General features: G+C 37.7%; 1 protein-coding gene across 6 annotated transcripts in view; it reads right to left on the reverse strand.

Moving 5' to 3' along the window:
- The window catches only part of dachd (dachshund d), a 115812-nt gene that overhangs the window by 46076 nt on the left and 51677 nt on the right, over positions 1 to 18059 (reverse strand). For 3 of the 6 annotated variants that reach the window (XM_039655380.2, XM_039655381.2, XM_039655378.2), the window contains exons 2-4: positions 15319 to 15434; positions 6911 to 6943; positions 6061 to 6222 (exon numbers count right to left, since the gene is read on the reverse strand). In XM_039655380.2, coding sequence (XP_039511314.2) covers positions 6061 to 6222; positions 6911 to 6943; positions 15319 to 15434 — 311 coding nt within the window. The remainder of the gene's footprint in view (positions 1 to 6060; positions 6223 to 6910; positions 6944 to 15318; positions 15435 to 18059) is intronic. The other 3 variants (XM_039655383.2, XM_039655382.2, XM_039655384.2) reach the window with 2 other exon arrangements.

Genomic DNA, 18059 nt, shown 5'->3' on the forward strand with positions numbered 1-18059 from the left:
TTCTCCTTTAAGTTCATTTCTTTGAATCAATTCAATTAAATGATTCGGAACTCTGATAAAGTTTAAATGAATCATCATTCTTATTAGTCAAATACATAGAACATACTTTATTTACATTTCGTTTTAGTAAAGATTTTGAATATATGAAAAATACCATGTGGACATTTGAATGACGATTCAAATACAAATACAAATTCGAAAGAAATTGTTGAGTTTCAATTGCATAATCACTCAAATGAAGTCTTTTCCCTATCTTGTGTTCATTCAGTGAAACAGTGTCACTGTATTTTAGTTGTCGCATAAAACAATTTGAATCAACTCGGCAAGTAAAAAGACCCAGAAAACATTCAAAAAACCCCACTTTTTAATGTAAATATAGAGAAAAATAAAAGAAAATATAAAAAGAATATCATTTAATTTTTATCCGTAACATAATTTATAAAAAAAAAAAAAAAAAAAAAAAGATTATTTATAACTATTTCACCTGACTTAGAGGCATGGGAAAAGAGAGGAAGAAAAAGTGAAAGTCAAACAGACAAGACTCGATTTAACCAAAACTTTCTGCTGTTTGCCGTTTGTCACGTTTACCAGTGCGAGGCCGGCAGATTGAAAAACAAAGCGCAACCCTTGTTGGATTTGTCCTTCCACAGTGTGGGATTTATTATTAGAAAGGACATAAACAGACTAATTAAATCACAGCAGTCGAGGCTGAGATGACAGCTGGTGCTGTGTGTGACCAAACAGATCCCTATCAAAGAGCAGGAGGCATTGCTCACTCAATCCGTCCTCTATGGGGAGCTATTTTAAGAGGCCCGGCATTGAGCACGAACGCTTTATGCTAAATGAGGGCTCGATGTACAAGCTGGCTGATTATAAAGACGTGACACGCCCCGATGCATGATGGATGTGCGTGCTGTAAAGACAATGGGTTTAGGGTCTATGTTTTTTGATAGGTGTTGAGGAAATGTGACAGTGCTCATCAGAAAGATATCACACTGCCACCGACTTCCTCTGTGTCAGTTAAAAGCGCAGAGTGCTCGACGCAGTGATGCATTGAATTTATGACGAGATCGCTCTTGACAGTGTAACAAGTACAATAAGAGGCACGAGTCTCACAGTTATTAATGTGTTTGGAGGCTTATCCATATGGTTAAGTGCATAATAAGACTGCTTCAGAGACGGTTCGTTCCCCTTTGAAGTGATTCTTCACCGAAAAGGGTAATTCTGCGCTCAAATTTATGCATTTTGAGTAATTATTACAAGATTTAAAACACCACTGGTTGATTGGTTGCACATGTGAAACCACCGATGAGAAGAAAATATGGTTTTAACAAGTCAATAATGGCAAGTGCAATGAAAACAACTTAATCAATGGCACTGCAACGTTTGCAAACAAGAGCTTGAATTATAACACCAATAATTGATTCCCCTCCTCCCCACTGTTTTTTTTTCCCTTTCCCTCCCGTGATGTCATTTCCAATCGATTCCTTCCCGTGTACAATGATGAGAAGTTTCCCGAGTTTGTTTTTTTTCGCTCTGACTCTTTCACCCGCTCCACCAATGGAAATTTGCAAGCTGCACTAGCAGCTTAACCAAAAAGGATTAACTCCCATATCCAACCGAGAACACAGATAATGCTCGGTAATTGGTAAAAAATGAAGATGAATGGGACAGCAAGATAAGGACCAATTAGCTCCTCCACGCTTACAGCTGCGGTCTCTCTACAGATCCATCTCCTGAGTGCTGGCCTCCTGTGCCAGAAGAAGCCTGGCGGAATTAGCGGCCTGACCTCATCGATGGTGGGAAGCCCACCCATCATCTCCCCCCATCACTTTCAATTCTGTCCCAAACATAGACACCTGTCACCGGCCCTGACGTGACAGGTTTGCGCTCCCCCACGTCCCCCAAAATGCTAAACGCGAGGTCTGGGCCAGGTCTGAGCACGCTAACTTGCTAAATCAGAGAAACCCACACAAGCATGTGCGCACATACATGCCTGAAAGTTTGTCGCTTATTTCATTATGGCAGCATCATCTGGTTGGTGATACACACAATTCCCCCATCTAATTACGGAGAGGATTTAAGGTCCATTAACGTTGCCGTGGCAAGGAATCAGATGCAAAATGGCACCCAGTGGCCACCAAAAGAGGGATTCTTTTCACCTCCTTCCATTTCTTAACCTGAAGGCAGCAAATGAGTCACAAAACGGGAAAGAAAGATATAAAAAATGAATGAAAAAAAAAAGTCGAACAATTCATCATGCTGAAAAGGGCAGGTGTTGGTTTTGGTTCAGGTCTATTCAATGCCCTAGAATGGATCACAGTTTGCTTGTCTTCCAGGCACATGTTTTGCTTGGTTTGTGATCTTGAATTGTGCCGTTTCCTGTGCCGTGAGTCAATGGAACAATCCACATTGTAAGAGAAGGGAACCCCCCACCTCCTTGAAAAAATGCTGGGGAAGAATCAAAAGGGAAGCGAGCGCTAAGCTTAATCACGTTCACCACCTCTTCTCTCGCTTAGGCTGTTTGGCTATTTGGCTCCAATTTGAACTGGCTGACTGTTTTTCTCTCTGTTTTTGTAATTAATAATAGTGATGCAAGCCGGCGAGAGTGATTGAGCTGAATATTTAATGCAGAAGAAACATTAGCCCATCCAATTTGCATCAACATCAACAAGTCCGAAGAAGAGTACAATGTCCTTCACACACTTAATACCAGCCTGTCTCTACTTCAGACTAAATCTATTCTGCTCTAAACTGAGAATCTCAATTAGAATATATATCATTGGAGGAATAGAGTGTGTGTATATATTTAAAGTACCAAGCAACCATCAACAACACCATTGCAATGCTGGGAAACTTTCCCCCCTTACAAATATACTACAGCAAATAAACATGCACACACACGTTGGTATACCTATGATTGTTAGGAAATTCCATATGAGTTATGCTTTGGGGTTTTTTTTTATACTGTACAAACTGTATGTTATATTCCCTTTATATTACATCCATTACCCAAGAAAACTTTATGCATTTTTATATTTTTTTGTATGTTTTTTTTAAGCCATTTCAATTACAAGGATTCAGGAAATAAAGTAGGTTTATGTGATATACCAGTGAAATACCCATGTCCTTATTGAAATTGGTGTGCTCATAAATTCTATAAAAACACACACACATAAACACCCTTAATAATAATAATAGTTTGTATGATGATGATTATTGTTATTGGTGGTGTTGCCCCTAGTGACATTTAGAAAAATAATTACACTTTCATGTAAGTAAGTGTCTCTAAATAAAACATCATAGCAAGATGTTTTAATATAGTACTTCCTGCTCATGACATTGTTCACCCCAGTCTAGAGTGTTTAACTGAGTTCCTCTGCTCTGAAGTCATCCCTATATCTGTCAAATGATTTCAAACTCTGGACTCCAGCTGCAAAAAAAAAGCGCGCCTATAAGCAGGACATAATAGGCATTCACAGCCCAAAACCATTAGAGCCAATCACGAGGCTCAGAAAGGCAGAAGTCAGCAGAGCACCGCAGCTAAGAGTTTATTTTCACAGTTGTGTGTTTTCCCTGGCACTCTTTTAAAACACCCCGATGCGATATCAGTCTCTCGGTTCTCTGGCGAAATGACCTTTCCGTTTTAATGTAGTAATGATCCGGAGCAGTGAGGGAATTCGCTGGGAGACGGGAATGGAAAACACTGTCTATTTCACTTAAAAACCTAATTTATGTTGCAATTAAAGGCTGAAAGGAGCTTGTTTCTCCCCTCTGGCTGGCTGAATAGAAGAAGCTATATTTCGCCCTCTTATCATGCGGGTGACTCCTATTGGCCACCCCGTCACAGGAGAGTGCTCGATATAAACAAGAGATTGCACTGACATCCAGTAATCAATATTAGGATGGCTTCAGTACCAAACATCATTTGTCTCGGGCCTCCGTTCTTTTGACCAAACGAAGCATTAATTTAAATCATAAATCTGGGAGTGATTTAAATCCCGGAATGAGAGGCCCGCCTGCCTTTAATGATTTATTTTCTACATTTCTGCGAGCGAGAGATTTGTCCATACGCGGTGACAGGTCACCTTCAAACGCCAGAGGTAGACTGTTCATCACCATGCAGACTAGCATCTCATCGCTGCGAGTAAATATTAAAGTAAAAGAATCCAATTGATTGTGGATGGGCCGGAGAGGCGTCTCAGCCATATATTTCACTCAGGGCTTCTAATGCCTCTCTAGTTTGGCTCCTTCGCTCACCGCTGGGCCTGAAATTATTATTCTTCAGGGAGTCTGCATGCTCAAGGTTACAATTTAAATTGTAAAAAGATAAAAACAGTTTCTTATTAGCCCCATTGCCGCAGCCTCGCCTATTCCGATTCGCATTTATCTTTATTTCGGTGACCTCGCGGCCCCCCGCCGCCGTTCGCAGTTAGATGACCTCAGCTCCGCGCGGCTTCCTTTCGATAAATCTGCTTAGAGCGCACCGTGTTTTGCCAAAACTCCTCGTGTCAAATGCAGCTGGGAAATCCTCGACGCAGCATGGATATTCACAATGGAAATTACACACGCACAGTTCAGCTCTGGGATTATGGTAACTGAATCATTTGTAATGGATTTGTGGTTTAATATAACAGTGTAATTTCCACAAAAAATGGCTTTAAGTAATGTTGCAAAGAGAGAGAGAGAGAGAGAGAGAGAGAGAGAGGAAAAAATCTGAATGTATCTGAGAAACGATTAATTGGAGCGGGGGACATTCAAAACTAATTTTCTTCACCAAATTGAATTAGCAGCTCGCTTAATAGCTATTAGCTTTGGGATAAAGTGCTCATGGATGCATTTGATGTGTAGCTACTTTAAAAGTGCATTACCTGCTAATGATGAATTTGGAATCAACCAAACAAACTGACTGCTCAAAACAAGATTACACAAAGCTTTCTAGTTTTCTTACAGATTTGGTATGGTTTGCCGTTTGATCTGCATTTAAGTGAGCCTAAAAACCTATTTTAAGGATTTTGCATAGATAAATAGAATTAATAATGTTTACTTTGATAACAGCAGTTTGTTCTTAAAGGCATAGTTCACACAAAATTGTCATTCTAAAACTGTAAACCTGACTTTCTTTTAGGGAACAAAAAAAAAATATTTTTCATCTAAACATTTTCATTTATTTTTGAAAAATGTGGACCTTTGATCTACTGACTTTTATTGTGTGGATGTAAACAGTTTGTGTTTCAAAGAAGAAAGAAAGTCATTCAGGTTTGTAACAACATGAGTGTCAGTAAATAATGGCAGTATAACTATAACTGTCTATAATAATGTCTATAATAAAACTGTCTAAATAATGACTATAACTTTAAGGGATGAAAATTCAGTCATCATTTACTCACCCTAATTTATTTATTCTGCTGAACACAAAAGAAGAAATTTTGAAAAATATGGGTAACCAAACAGTTAATGGGCCCCAATGACTTCAATATTGGAACAATTCATTTTTGGATAAATGATCCCTTTAAGTTTACAACTCTGTTCAAACTGGCATTGAAAGCTTTGAGTGCTTCTGGTCAGTTTCTGGTCATCTGAGTGAACACTAAATAAAGGTGTAAATGGGGTCCAAAACATTTTGTGAATGCTCAGACTACGTATATGTGGAGGAAATGGAAAACACATCGCATTCTGCCCTGATGAGTCCCACCAACTCATGTGCCAATCAAAAACGTGCCAAAATGTGCCTCTAAAAAAAAAAAAGAAAACATTCTAGTTGAAAATCTGGAAAGCACATACATATGCATGCACAAGACTTTACAGAACATCTACGACATGTCTGATCATTGGTTAAATCAAACAAAAATGTCTTATTTTTCTTCACTTTATTAATATTTAGTATTAAATAAGGCACCCTCCCCTCAAAATCTGATCACAAGCAGTCGCAGAAGACACATTTGAGAAGCATGTTACTCCCAAGTGTAAACAGCCATGTGTCTTGCCTGACCACTTGTGACGGGTTGCGAGACGGCTGTTAACAGGGCCAGCATTCAGTGCTGGTGGATGGTGACTCACCCACACTAGAGCTGAGGTCTCCGTTCTCTGAGTCGGCCACGTGCTGGGTGTTGCTACCATGGTAGCTGCTCATCACCTCCAGTTTGATCTTCTTCACCTTCATGGCCTCTGCAATAGCAGCGTTGGTGGCGGCCGCAGCGGCTGCAGCAGCGGCTGTGAGACCTGCAGGTGGAGGACAGAAAGATGGAGTCACTGCATCATAAGGATTCAGCTCAAATGGACCTAAAACAAAGGTATGATCAATAAATGCTTCAAGAAAAAAACATTGTGCAGGAATTTCAAGGAGAATAACATGAGAACAAGACGTTCCAAATTTTAAAGGTGAAAAAATCAATTTGAAATAGGATGCATTAAATTAGTAAAAAAGTGACAGTAAAGACATTTATAGTGCAGGAAAAGATTTCAAATGCTGTTCTTTTGAACTTTCTATATCAAAGAATCCTGAAAAAAATGTTTCCACAAAAAAAAAAAAAAAAAATCCCAACTGTTTTTTAACATGTTTATTGAGCACAAAATCAGCATATTAGAATGATTCCTGAAGGATCATGTGACACTAAAGACTGGAATAATGGCTGCTGAAAATATAAAATATAATTACATTTATATTTACATGTCTGAAAAGTTATTCCAAATTGTAACAATATTTCACAAAATCACTGTTTTCACTGTATTTTTCTGAATAAAAGTTGTGAAGAAAAATTATACTGACCCCAAATGTTTGGCTGTACTGTATTATAATATTGTGTCTAAAAAAATAAATATAAAAATAAAATAAAATAAAAATCGATATTCATTTCGAAATTTGCTAAATATAACATCATAAATGTATCCTATTGTGTTTAAATATTACCTTTAGTGAGCATCAAATGACCGCAAAGGTAATCTAAATGTAAAAATAGAGGAAATAAACATGCATAATTAAATATCCAATATCAATACATGTAATAAGGCAAAAGAACAATTTTACACTCATGTTATTAAAATCACACATTACTTTGAGTAGTGCTTTACCTCAGAAAGAAGAGGGAAAAACTGCTTTTTGCTCTATAACAGTTTGACGGTCTTTTCTCCCATCACTAGCCTAACTCAGTCTAGCACCGCATCTTAACTAGAGCAGATCATTTGCATCCCATCACCGACAGTAGCTTTGCTGTTTTTGATTACACAGCTGGCCCTATAGGACTGATGCAACATTTTCAGCTGGAAGCCTCACTGTCATGTACGTCTTCTCTTATTTCCATCTCTTTTTCTCTCTAAATGCAAAGATGACGCCGTTGAGCTTTGAGGGTGACAGATGGAGTCAGGAGAACATATCAGGACTGACATGTTGCCATGGTTTCTGTTTGTAAATAAACGGGTGGGGATGTACGACAAAGTGAAAACAAACACTCTGTAACAGTGGGAAACCGAAGAAGACGGGCTCAAATATGCACAAATACATAAATAAATGTCTGTAACATCTCAAACGGCAAATCCATTGTCATTCCCTCTGAATGAACAGGAACGCTGCAATTCAAAGTCTTTTGGCTCCACTGGCAGTATTACATTTTTTTTCCCCATTGTTTGATTTGTTTAAAAGGAGCACAGTGGAGATGGAGAGATTGGATAAAGAACTGACTCGCTGTCATTTACTCTTTTTCAATGACAAAACACCTGAAAGACTCGCAGAAAGTAAAAGGAGGATCCTTGAAAGAGACCTTGAATCCATGAATGAAGATTAATGAAACGATGTGAATGCTGGAAAAAAAGGCTCAGCTTTGATTCATCCAGTGTTCAGTGAATCCTGTGAACGCAGTCTCATTTTATACGTACATTGTATTGAAAATGGTTACAGTACAATAACCTCATTTATGAGGCAAAGTGGATTCTGGGATAGGGGCTGAGCAACGTCATGTCACTACCAAAAAATATTAAATATTGTGATTTTTTTTTTCCTGTTTTAATGCATCATTTAAACAGATCTGTATCCTGCATATTTAATGATTATTATCCACTTAATTCATTTAAAATGAGTACAATTAATTTCAAGATATGCCAATTAACTACTTGCATATTAATGTGGAAGAAAATAACCCCCAAAAAGTATCCTCAACATTATAGGTGGAAGATAAATAAAACACTGAATAGGCAATACCGAGTCAACTGTTGTATGTTTTCTTCCCATATCATTACACATAAGCCTGTCATTTGTCGCTAAATTGACAGATATAATATGTCGCTTTTTAGCAAACTTATTAAAAAGATGCAGTCAGTATTTAAAATTCTTCCAAGATAACAGCCCTTAAAATCTCCAAATCCTCTTATGTACCACTAAGTGATACGCTCATAGTTTGGCTTTTGTTTTTCCCCATGTGAGGGAAGCCAATTGGCAAATTCATCATCACTAAAGTGTCACTTTCACTGACATGACTCGACTGCGGCCATTTGGCCACTGTCTCTTTTCCTGAGCGCGAAGAGAACGGGAAAAAGAAAGATATCGAACATGTGGCTTTAATACGCCACCTTGCCTCCCCAGCAGCAGACAAGCAGATGGTGTGGACAACACTGCATGCCACCGGCTTTCTGGGCTTGTTTGCATTTTAAAGTACATCAGTACCATATTGATGTATCGTATACATTGTGTCGGAGTGGCCGCTCTCGTTTGCTGTTGTATATTCATGCCTTGCAGCAGCAGAGGGGATCTACTCCCCCCCTCCACTTATAATAAATATGGCCTCCAGTCGCACCGAAGGTCAATCTTCATTTGCGTCTAATGGGAGAGAGTCAACTGTTTTCTAAATGAGATGTATGCATAGAAGAGAAAAAGAAGAAAATCACCTTCCGGTTGCTTGTGTGAAAACTCGGGGACCAGAATTTTAACTTCCAACAATTAAGCAAGTGCTTCAATAATGCATTAAACATCCATCATATTCATTGATCAACTAAAATGGACATGGTGATGCGTAATGTCCTGCAGGTATGGATGTTATCAATAAACAGCTAAACACAGCGGCTCCCAGCTGGTGGATTGTGACCCAAAAATGGTAAAGTCAACGACTGCAAGGAAAATAAACATATGTTTCTACGAAACAGTAGTTATGATAGCAAAATAAATAGTTTTTTTCAAATTCTGTGGAAAGACCAATTAAACTTCAAAATTTAGGACAAATTGATTGTATCAGTCAAAAATGAATAAATGAATAATAATAGTAATAATAATAAAATGAATCAATCTTAAAAAAATAAAAAAAAAAATCAACAAAACCATACAAGCAGAAATTAGATGAAACACGGCCCACATTAACTATTGGTTTACTCGCAGCAAGGACAAACATGGTTTGAGCCAACCATGTTTTGGAGAAAATATATAATTAGATAACAACTGTGAAATACATTGATATGGAAATAAATAAATACAATTTAATTTGTAAACCATTCTGGTACTTCACTGAGCCACTACTTGACGTACAATGTAAAATCTGAAGCAGTCAAAAACCAGTTGAGAGCCACTGCTACACCTACAAGCTACGTGTATTGGTCCTCTTCTGCATTATCATTCACTATTGTTCCAGAGAGATAGTTTAGTTCATTAGATCGCAAGCAACATCCATCATAGGCTACAAGAGGGTTTGACTGACATCAACATCAGAGTACCCATCCACAAACTCTTCTTCACATCAGCAACAAGTCCACTCGTATAGGGCCCGTGTACGTCTGAGCATCACAACGAGCAACCCACTCCTTCTTCAATTAGCATTCATTAGTATGCCAAGCACCAAGAGCAGATCGCAATGTTTCGACTTTTGAAAGTCACCTTTAGATTCAGACCCACATGTCTGTTTTTTTTCACAGACACAAGGATCTCTTCAGCCACATATTAACAGCCGAGCATGAAAGAGAACGAGCGGGCAGACGGGCGCAAGACGGGGGCGTGGGGAGGAGACAAATAAAGAATCACTTGGTACTGTCATACTGCGCACAAAACAGCAAATAATAGAGATGGGGTCTGATCGTAGCCCTTGGAGCAGCTGTCATATTAAATAATAATGAAGGATCTATTAATATGCAAAGGAACCAGCAGCAGACTGGCTTAACGCTGTCATGCCTCTGAATATTGTCAGAATGTTCATTATTAATTAACATGCGGGCTGCCCCATACCTGCTCAATGTCAGAACATTCTTACAACAAATAAGAAATGTATGTGCCTCCTTCCACTAATAGTGTAATTAAATTAAGATCAGATTAACTTCACATCAGTACACAAAGAGTGACTTAGCCAGTCTTATGATAAGAAAGTGCTTATCTACTGACTCAATGTTGCGCGCTCCTAATAGAGATCAAGGCTAAATGTGACTCAGTATATTTGCAGAAACGAGCTCCGTTTCAGTGACTATTGAGGACCGATCGCGCACACACAAAGCGGAGGTTGTGCCAATGAGGACTGGGTGAATGAATGCATCTGAATTGTTCTGTCTGCATTAGAGCCAAATACAGCACATCAATTATAAACTGCCGACACTCGGTTGAGGAGAGTCACATTAGAGTTGACTGATCTGTTTATGACAGTGTAATCTTGCATCGGCGTGAAGGCCTCATGTTTCATTAACCTCTTTTTGTGTCTATTCTCCCATTTCTAGTTGATTGTGTCCATAATGACAGACTGATGGAACGATACTCTGACGCCATTACCTGAATAGCTGTAAAACACTGTTCACTGTACATTAGACAATGTGTTTTCAGTATATATAACGCTGTATACACAAATATGTATATGTTTTCTATTTGAATATATTTTAAAATGGATTTTACTGGCAAAGCTGAATTTTTAGCATAATATCTCCAGGTAGTGTCACATGATCTATCAGAAATCATTCTAATAATGACTTTCTTTTCAAGAACATTTCTGTGGTAAAAAATTCCAGGATGATAATAAATGTTAAAATAACAACATTTATTTGAAATAGAAACATTTTGGTGCATTATGAATGTTTTACTGTCACTTTCGATCAGTAGATTACAATCTTGCTGAATGTATTAAGATCTTTTTAAAACAGTCTTACTGACCACAGACTTTTGAATGGTATATGTAAATGATGTCATATTAGAACTCCATTTCATGGTTCTTATTTCTGTCAAATGACTTGTAAGATTTCATATTTCTGGTGAGTAATTTCTGGTCAATATAACTGTAATCTGAGACCAACAGTGAGATAAAAATGGCTCCATTCTCGCAGTGTAACTGTGGTGCTAAATGACATGCAACTGGAAGGAAAACATCTCAAGTGCTGCATTAAGAGCATTGTGCACAAAGGCCCTGAACATTTGCCAATATTAAAAATATACTCTTTTATGATGAAGTTACATCAACAACGATACAACCACCACTTCATGCTGTATTGAGTTGTTGTCTACATTTGCTCTCCCAATCCTGGTGCTGGTCAAGATATCTGGGATCCAAGAGCCGAACGGAAGCAACTCTCATTGGATCTACTCATTGTATGCCGCTTCATCAAACAACCGAAGAACCTTACAAACTTGATTGTATAAAATGTTACTTTCTTCAGATGTTTCAACCAAAATGTCAAGATCAGAGCCTCTCTCATGGTTTAAAGGCCTGGATATCAAAGGGTTTTTGTCATGGTTTCTCAGGACTAAATAAGAGAAGACTCTCATCCTGGGCTCTCCCACTGGCCTTTAAGTTCATGTTTCTAAACAAAACACTGATAGGCTGACCTCACTCAAACATAAAGGCAGGGTGTTCCTACACATTTTCCATTTCAAAATTCCACTTCAGACTCACACTTTCAAACTTATCTGTAGATGTTCAGGCCATATTTAACATAAATGGTTCATACAGCATTTTGTTCAGCTTTATCAGCTTAGGTTTATAGTAGTCAATTGTAAATATTTTTATTTTTCATTGATTTTTTCGAAGTGACAACATACAGAGCCACTAATATAAAAATATAAAAAATAATAAAATATACAGATTTTTACATGCACACGAGAAACTTGTTTTGTGCCCCTCGAGAAACGATTCATATGCATACGTGTTACTTTTTGCATGTTTACACATTTCAATTTTTGTTTTATATATACTATAACCATTTATTTTGTTCATCACAGCCATTTTTTACAGTCTATGGTCACTGCCATCTCAAGGCAATGTCCAATTTAACGCATCCTCTGTGGCGGTGGAGAGAAACCATGACGCAAAATGGGTTGATGGCATTTTCTAAGTTCAAGGGTCTATAAAAAAGACTGATATTGTTTTAAAAAAAAAAGTGTTCAAAATTTAGCTTTTCATATTTCAAGGCATTAGATCTACTTTAGGTCTATTCTTCAAATCAAATTCCATACTTTCAAAACTGCCTAGGGACACTGTAAAGGGACAGTTGGATGCAGTTTCCCAAGCAGAATGTTCTAATGCTACAGTGGCATTATTCAAGTTGACCAGTTCTTTTGCCAAGCTGAAATTTCAATAGTTCCCTCCTCAGAAATATCAGATTGCATATCAGATTGCAAATGAAATAAAATACAGGAAATAAATTAGGTTTGTGCATAAACTATTTTAGATTAGTGCCTCGTTCGATTCAAGTATTTACCTTTATATTTTAAGCATTTGACAGAAACTTTTATTCAAAGCAACACTCCATTCAAGTTACATGTTTAATGCATTCCCTGTAAACTAGACCCATGACATTGGTGATTATAGCGCTATTGCTCTATTATTTGAGCTGAAAGCTGAAATTTATAAATTAAAAAATAAATAAATGAAGAGTTCAGATGCAAAAGCCTCTAAATGCCATTTGAAATTTTCTTCTTTAATGATGATTTTTATCAAACTTGTATATTTAAGTTCAGTAATTTCACTTTAATAATAATTAATAGGTAATTATCATTGCCATTTAAGTGAAATCACTGAACTTAAATATACAAACTTGATAAAAATGATCATTCAAGAAGAAAATTTCAAATGGCACTTAGAGGCTTTTGCATCAACTCTTCAAATAATAAAATAAAAGTATTGTGTTTTTGAGATGTTTCAAAAGAGTGGCGGCCAAATTCACAAAATATATTGGTAAATTAAAATGAAAATACAGAATAAATATAATTTAAATGTATTTCTTAACAATTAATTAAAATATATATCACTTTAATATATGTGCCATCATGTAAAGTTGGATATTTCATAACTAAAAGCACATGAAAGTCATATTTACAAGTGGGAAACTGGGAATTCTTGAAAAATAGAAAAACAGATCTAACAAACAAGGTGCTGAAATAATATATATATATATATATATATATATATATATATATATATACTGTATTATGTGTGTGTGTGTGTATATATATATATATATATATATATATATATATACTTTATATATATTATAATATAATAAAATACACTCACCTAAAGGATTATTAGGAACACCATACTGATACTGTGTTTGACCGCCTTTCGCCTTTAGAACTGCCTTAGCAGAACTGCCTGCACAGTGGTAACAAGGCATGATGGATCCATGTTCTCATTCTGTTTACGCCAAATTCTGACTCTACCATCTGAATGTCTCAACAGAAATCGAGACTCATCAGTCCAGGCAACACATTTTCCAGTCTTCAACTGTCCAATTTTGGTGAGCTCTTGCAAATTGTAGCCTCTTTTTCCTATTTGTAGTGGAGATGAGTGGTACCCGGTGGGGTCTTCTGCTGTTGTAGCCCATCCGTCTCAAGGTTGTGCGTGTTGTGGCTTCAAAAATGCTTTGCTGAATACCTCGGTTGTAACGAGTGGTTATTTCAGTCAACGTTGCTCTTCTATCAGCTTGAATCAGTCGGCCCATTCTCCTCTGACCTCTAGCATCAACAAGGCAATTTTTCCCACAGGACTGCCGCATACTGGATGTTTTTCCCTTTTTCACTCCATTCTTTGTAAACCCTAGAAATGGTTGTGCGTGAAAATCCCAGTAACTGAGCAGATTGTGAAATACTCAGACCGGCCCGTCTGGCACCAAAATGGCTTAAATCACCTTTCTTACCCATTCTGACATTCATTTTGGAGTTCAGGAGATTGTCTTGACCAGGACTACACCCCCAAATGCATTGCAACTGCCATGTGATTGGTTGATGCTTTCAATTTCATTAATGGGAAATTGGTGTTCCTAATAATCCTTTCTGTGACTGTATATTATCCATAATCTAAATATAGATCAGTGAATGAAAGAAAGTCTGTAGTGAATTATAACGAATAATTTTGGATCAATGTACGAAACATTCACAATTCAAGGTTTGCATTATGTAACAAATATTTAATTTTGATATAATGTATAAATAAGAAATGTTTAGAAATGTATAATTTGCATAGTTTGAAATTCAGTGTAGTTTAAATGTATTTATTTGGGTTTATTGTTAACAATATAATTATTCTTTTTTTGTTTCCATGTTATGTTTCCGATTTGAATTCGTGACTGCAACAGTGGCTGAAACAGAGGTAGAGTTTCCCAGGTGCACTTAACTCTTTCCCCGCCAGCATTTTTGAAAAAAGTTGCCAGCCAGCACCAGCATTTTTTATCATTTTCACAAAAGTTGCATGGCCCCCCTTTGCAATGAAAAAATAAAAATAAAAACACAAACAAATGGTTTGGTTTAAAAATGATAACTATATGGCTGTGTGTTAAATAATCGCTCAAGAATCCACAAGAGAGATTTAAGTTAACTGTACATTAACAAGGAGTGAACCATAACCGAATGAGTGTGTGTTATTAAAAGATGGCAGGACAACCGAGAGCACGATATGTAAATCAGGGCCCTTTCTTGTGAGTGACTTCAAAGCAGCTACAATGAAAACCAGCCATAAATAGAACAAAAGCATAAGAGTTGCTCCAGGCCAACTGAAAGCACAAACGGTTGTTGTTGATTCTTGTGGCGATAAGCTTACTTTAACATCACGACGGCCTATATGTACATTTAGCAGTGAAGTGGATTTAATCGGGCTAATTAAAATCCACTCAAGGCAGAATGCAACATCTACTATAATAATCTGGAAGAGAACAACTCTCCACTCCAATTTATTCAGGAGCTCTGATTGCACAAAGGGGGTGGGGGGGTTCAGGGAGGACTTGCTGGGAAGGGAGAGGGGTCGGCAGGCACGGTCAATGGTTCTGGCTGGTAGTTTGGGTGAGGGCTGTCAGATTTTGCAGTGTGCCATTTAACGGATGTGCAGCGGGTCGCTACGAGAACGGGCCGGGGCGTGGGAGGAGGTCTGCGTGAGTTACCTGTGGGGGGAATGATTCCCGGCGACATGAGGCCTGGCACAGAGTGCGGCATGATGTGAGGGTTCTCCGGCGATGTCACACTCTGGGTCCGTTTCGGAGGCCTCCCGGGTCTTGAGCTAAAACAGAAGTGAAGTGGCGGAAAGGGGGAGGTAGAGGGAAGTGGAGAGAGAAGGGGAGGGGTGAGGGACAGAGGTTGCCGTTAACATTCGGACCAGAACGCAATTCCATCCCGAAGAGCTAACATGTACTGTAAATAAATTCCTTTTCAAGGACAGTTGCTTTTTGCTGCTCGACATAATAGACTTCCATAACTAATTAGATTACACAGTGAATTCATTTCCTTTATTGAAGATCAACCACTTTTTGATGCATAATTCATAACCCGCACCTCGTTACCTGCCCTTCTGTATTAATATCCCTACACTATTTGAATTACCTCGTTTGCATATGCTAAAATCTGGCCATGCGGCTTTCGGCCTGGAAATTACATGTTAACTTGTTATAATTATTGCAGTCAGGCCACTATTGATTTATGAGACTTTTAAAAACTAAATATGTGTAGTTCTAGTAATGAATGATATTCTACGGTTCTTTCGGAAATTAAAAAGAAAAAGGCTGCCTTAGGAAACGTTCTGCTTGCTTGATTTAATAGGAGTCGTAGCTGGAAGCTGGTGTGACTGAGTGATTCAGACCTGTTGTGCGTTTATGATTGAAACTTTTATTACTTGAAATGAGTGACCAAGATCACACAATGATTAATGACGAAACAATTGCCAAATCCGACGGAGGGAAAAAAAAGCGACCCTCCGTGCTGATTGTCAGATATTTTTCACACAACATTACAACGTTAATTTCAGCAACAACAAAAAAGTAGCTTGCTTAATCTCAAAGATATATTTCTTTACAGAGAGCATCCCTAATAAAATTGTGGTTGTTACCAAGGGCGCTTCAGCCAATGGGAATATTTCTCAAGACTTTACCTATACCAAACTACATACTACATACCAAAAGCATTAAAAATATGATGAGTTGGTCAACTGATATATGTAGCATTGTTTCAATGACAACTACACATCCTGATACACAAGACCCTCCATTCATGTTCATCATTAAACCAAAACACTGTAAGAAGCAAGCAACCAACCAACCAACCAACCTTTACGTGCCGCCATGTTAACAATTAAAATTGCTAATAAACAAACAAACAAACAAACAAATGCTCCTGCTTTTGGTTGTTACCAAAGAAAAAAGCTCATTTTCAGGACATTGCCTATATTTCACAGCACTTGCGTTACAATGGCATATCAGAACATGATTGAAAGAGACCTTCATTAACTCAAGGATTCGTTCTCTGCTTTTCCAGTGACTAAACAGGGCCTCATTTTCATGGCCAAAAAAAAAAAAAAAAAAAAGCAGAAGAGTTGACTACAACCCAAGGCCAAAAAACTCACTTATTCATGTACCACCAAATTCTGTCATGTGCATCAGTTTAGTCCATTTACAGACTGAGCAGATGAGCTGCATTTCATTGCGTTTTATCATGTTTTATTCCTGACAGGCATGAAATTGAAACGGAAATTCTTCACTTTGCACACTAAAAACAAAAGAGGCCATAAACTGCTCAGAGTTTTAGCCATGAGAAAGAGCATCACTGGATATAGTCAGGCCTGGGGCCATTCACACTGTAAGGAGTTTGAACCATATCAGCCTGTTCAGATGTGACAGAATCATTTCCACATCGCATCATGCAACGGAAATAGAGACATCATCTACTTCATACCTCATATAAATGTTCCAGTAGGGATTTCACACTTATCTTAGGTTCATCTTTAGGAATTTTTTCAATTCATCTTTGCATTGTCCCTTCAGTGTATCAAGACTATCACTTCAAATATACTGTATAGCACTTGTCACAAGAGAGCTAAAAAGACCGCGGCAACAAACAATCACATGGCCGACCCAGAGAATGCCCTAAAATGGAATTTCTTGTCCTATAGAAACACTTCTTTGATCTTATGTGGGAGATCGCATGACAGTTTTGCTGTCATCACTTTCAATGTACTGAGCTTAATTATTTATGAAAGACCTCAACAGACAGCATCTGATGGTAAAAGCCTTCTTCCCTCCACACTCAACAATGCCAAAAGCAGAAAAAACTTGGACAAAAAAATGGACAAAATGTCACATCAACTTTAGCTCCAGGAAGAGCAGGGGATTGTGAACAAAGCAGACGTTTAACCTGCGGGCTGTGGTGGGATCTGCTCACGGAGTGTTTACACCATATCTGAAAAAGGTAGTATAGAGTCGAAGAGGAGAACAGTGGCTTTTTTATAGGATGTAGCAGCAATATTTTAACTTAACAATAAATATTTAACAGGACAGTTCATGTCATTTCTTTCTTTTGCTGAACAAAAAGGTTTAATACATTGCAAAAAGCAGCATAAAAGTCGTAAAATTCACAGTACTCTATTTTTTTTTTTTTGAAGCCACACAATACCATTATGTGAGGAACAGACTGCAGCATCCAATTCATGAACAAATCATTTTCACTGAACTGATTCAACCAGTTGACAAAAGCGGTCTGAATGGTTCGTTCATGAATCAGACTGATCCAGTTCTTCAGGACATTGAATAATATTTTTTTTTTTCCGTTCACTTACAGAACTGTGAGCCGTATAGGATACTTTATATTCCTTTTATTGAGCCTTGTCTCATTTTGAAGCTCCTTTTGAGCTCCAGTC

Source organism: Pimephales promelas, chromosome 7, assembly GCF_988280905.1.
Source record: "Pimephales promelas chromosome 7, fPimPro1.hap1.1, whole genome shotgun sequence".
In the NCBI taxonomy this organism is placed as follows: domain Eukaryota; kingdom Metazoa; phylum Chordata; class Actinopteri; order Cypriniformes; family Leuciscidae; genus Pimephales; species Pimephales promelas.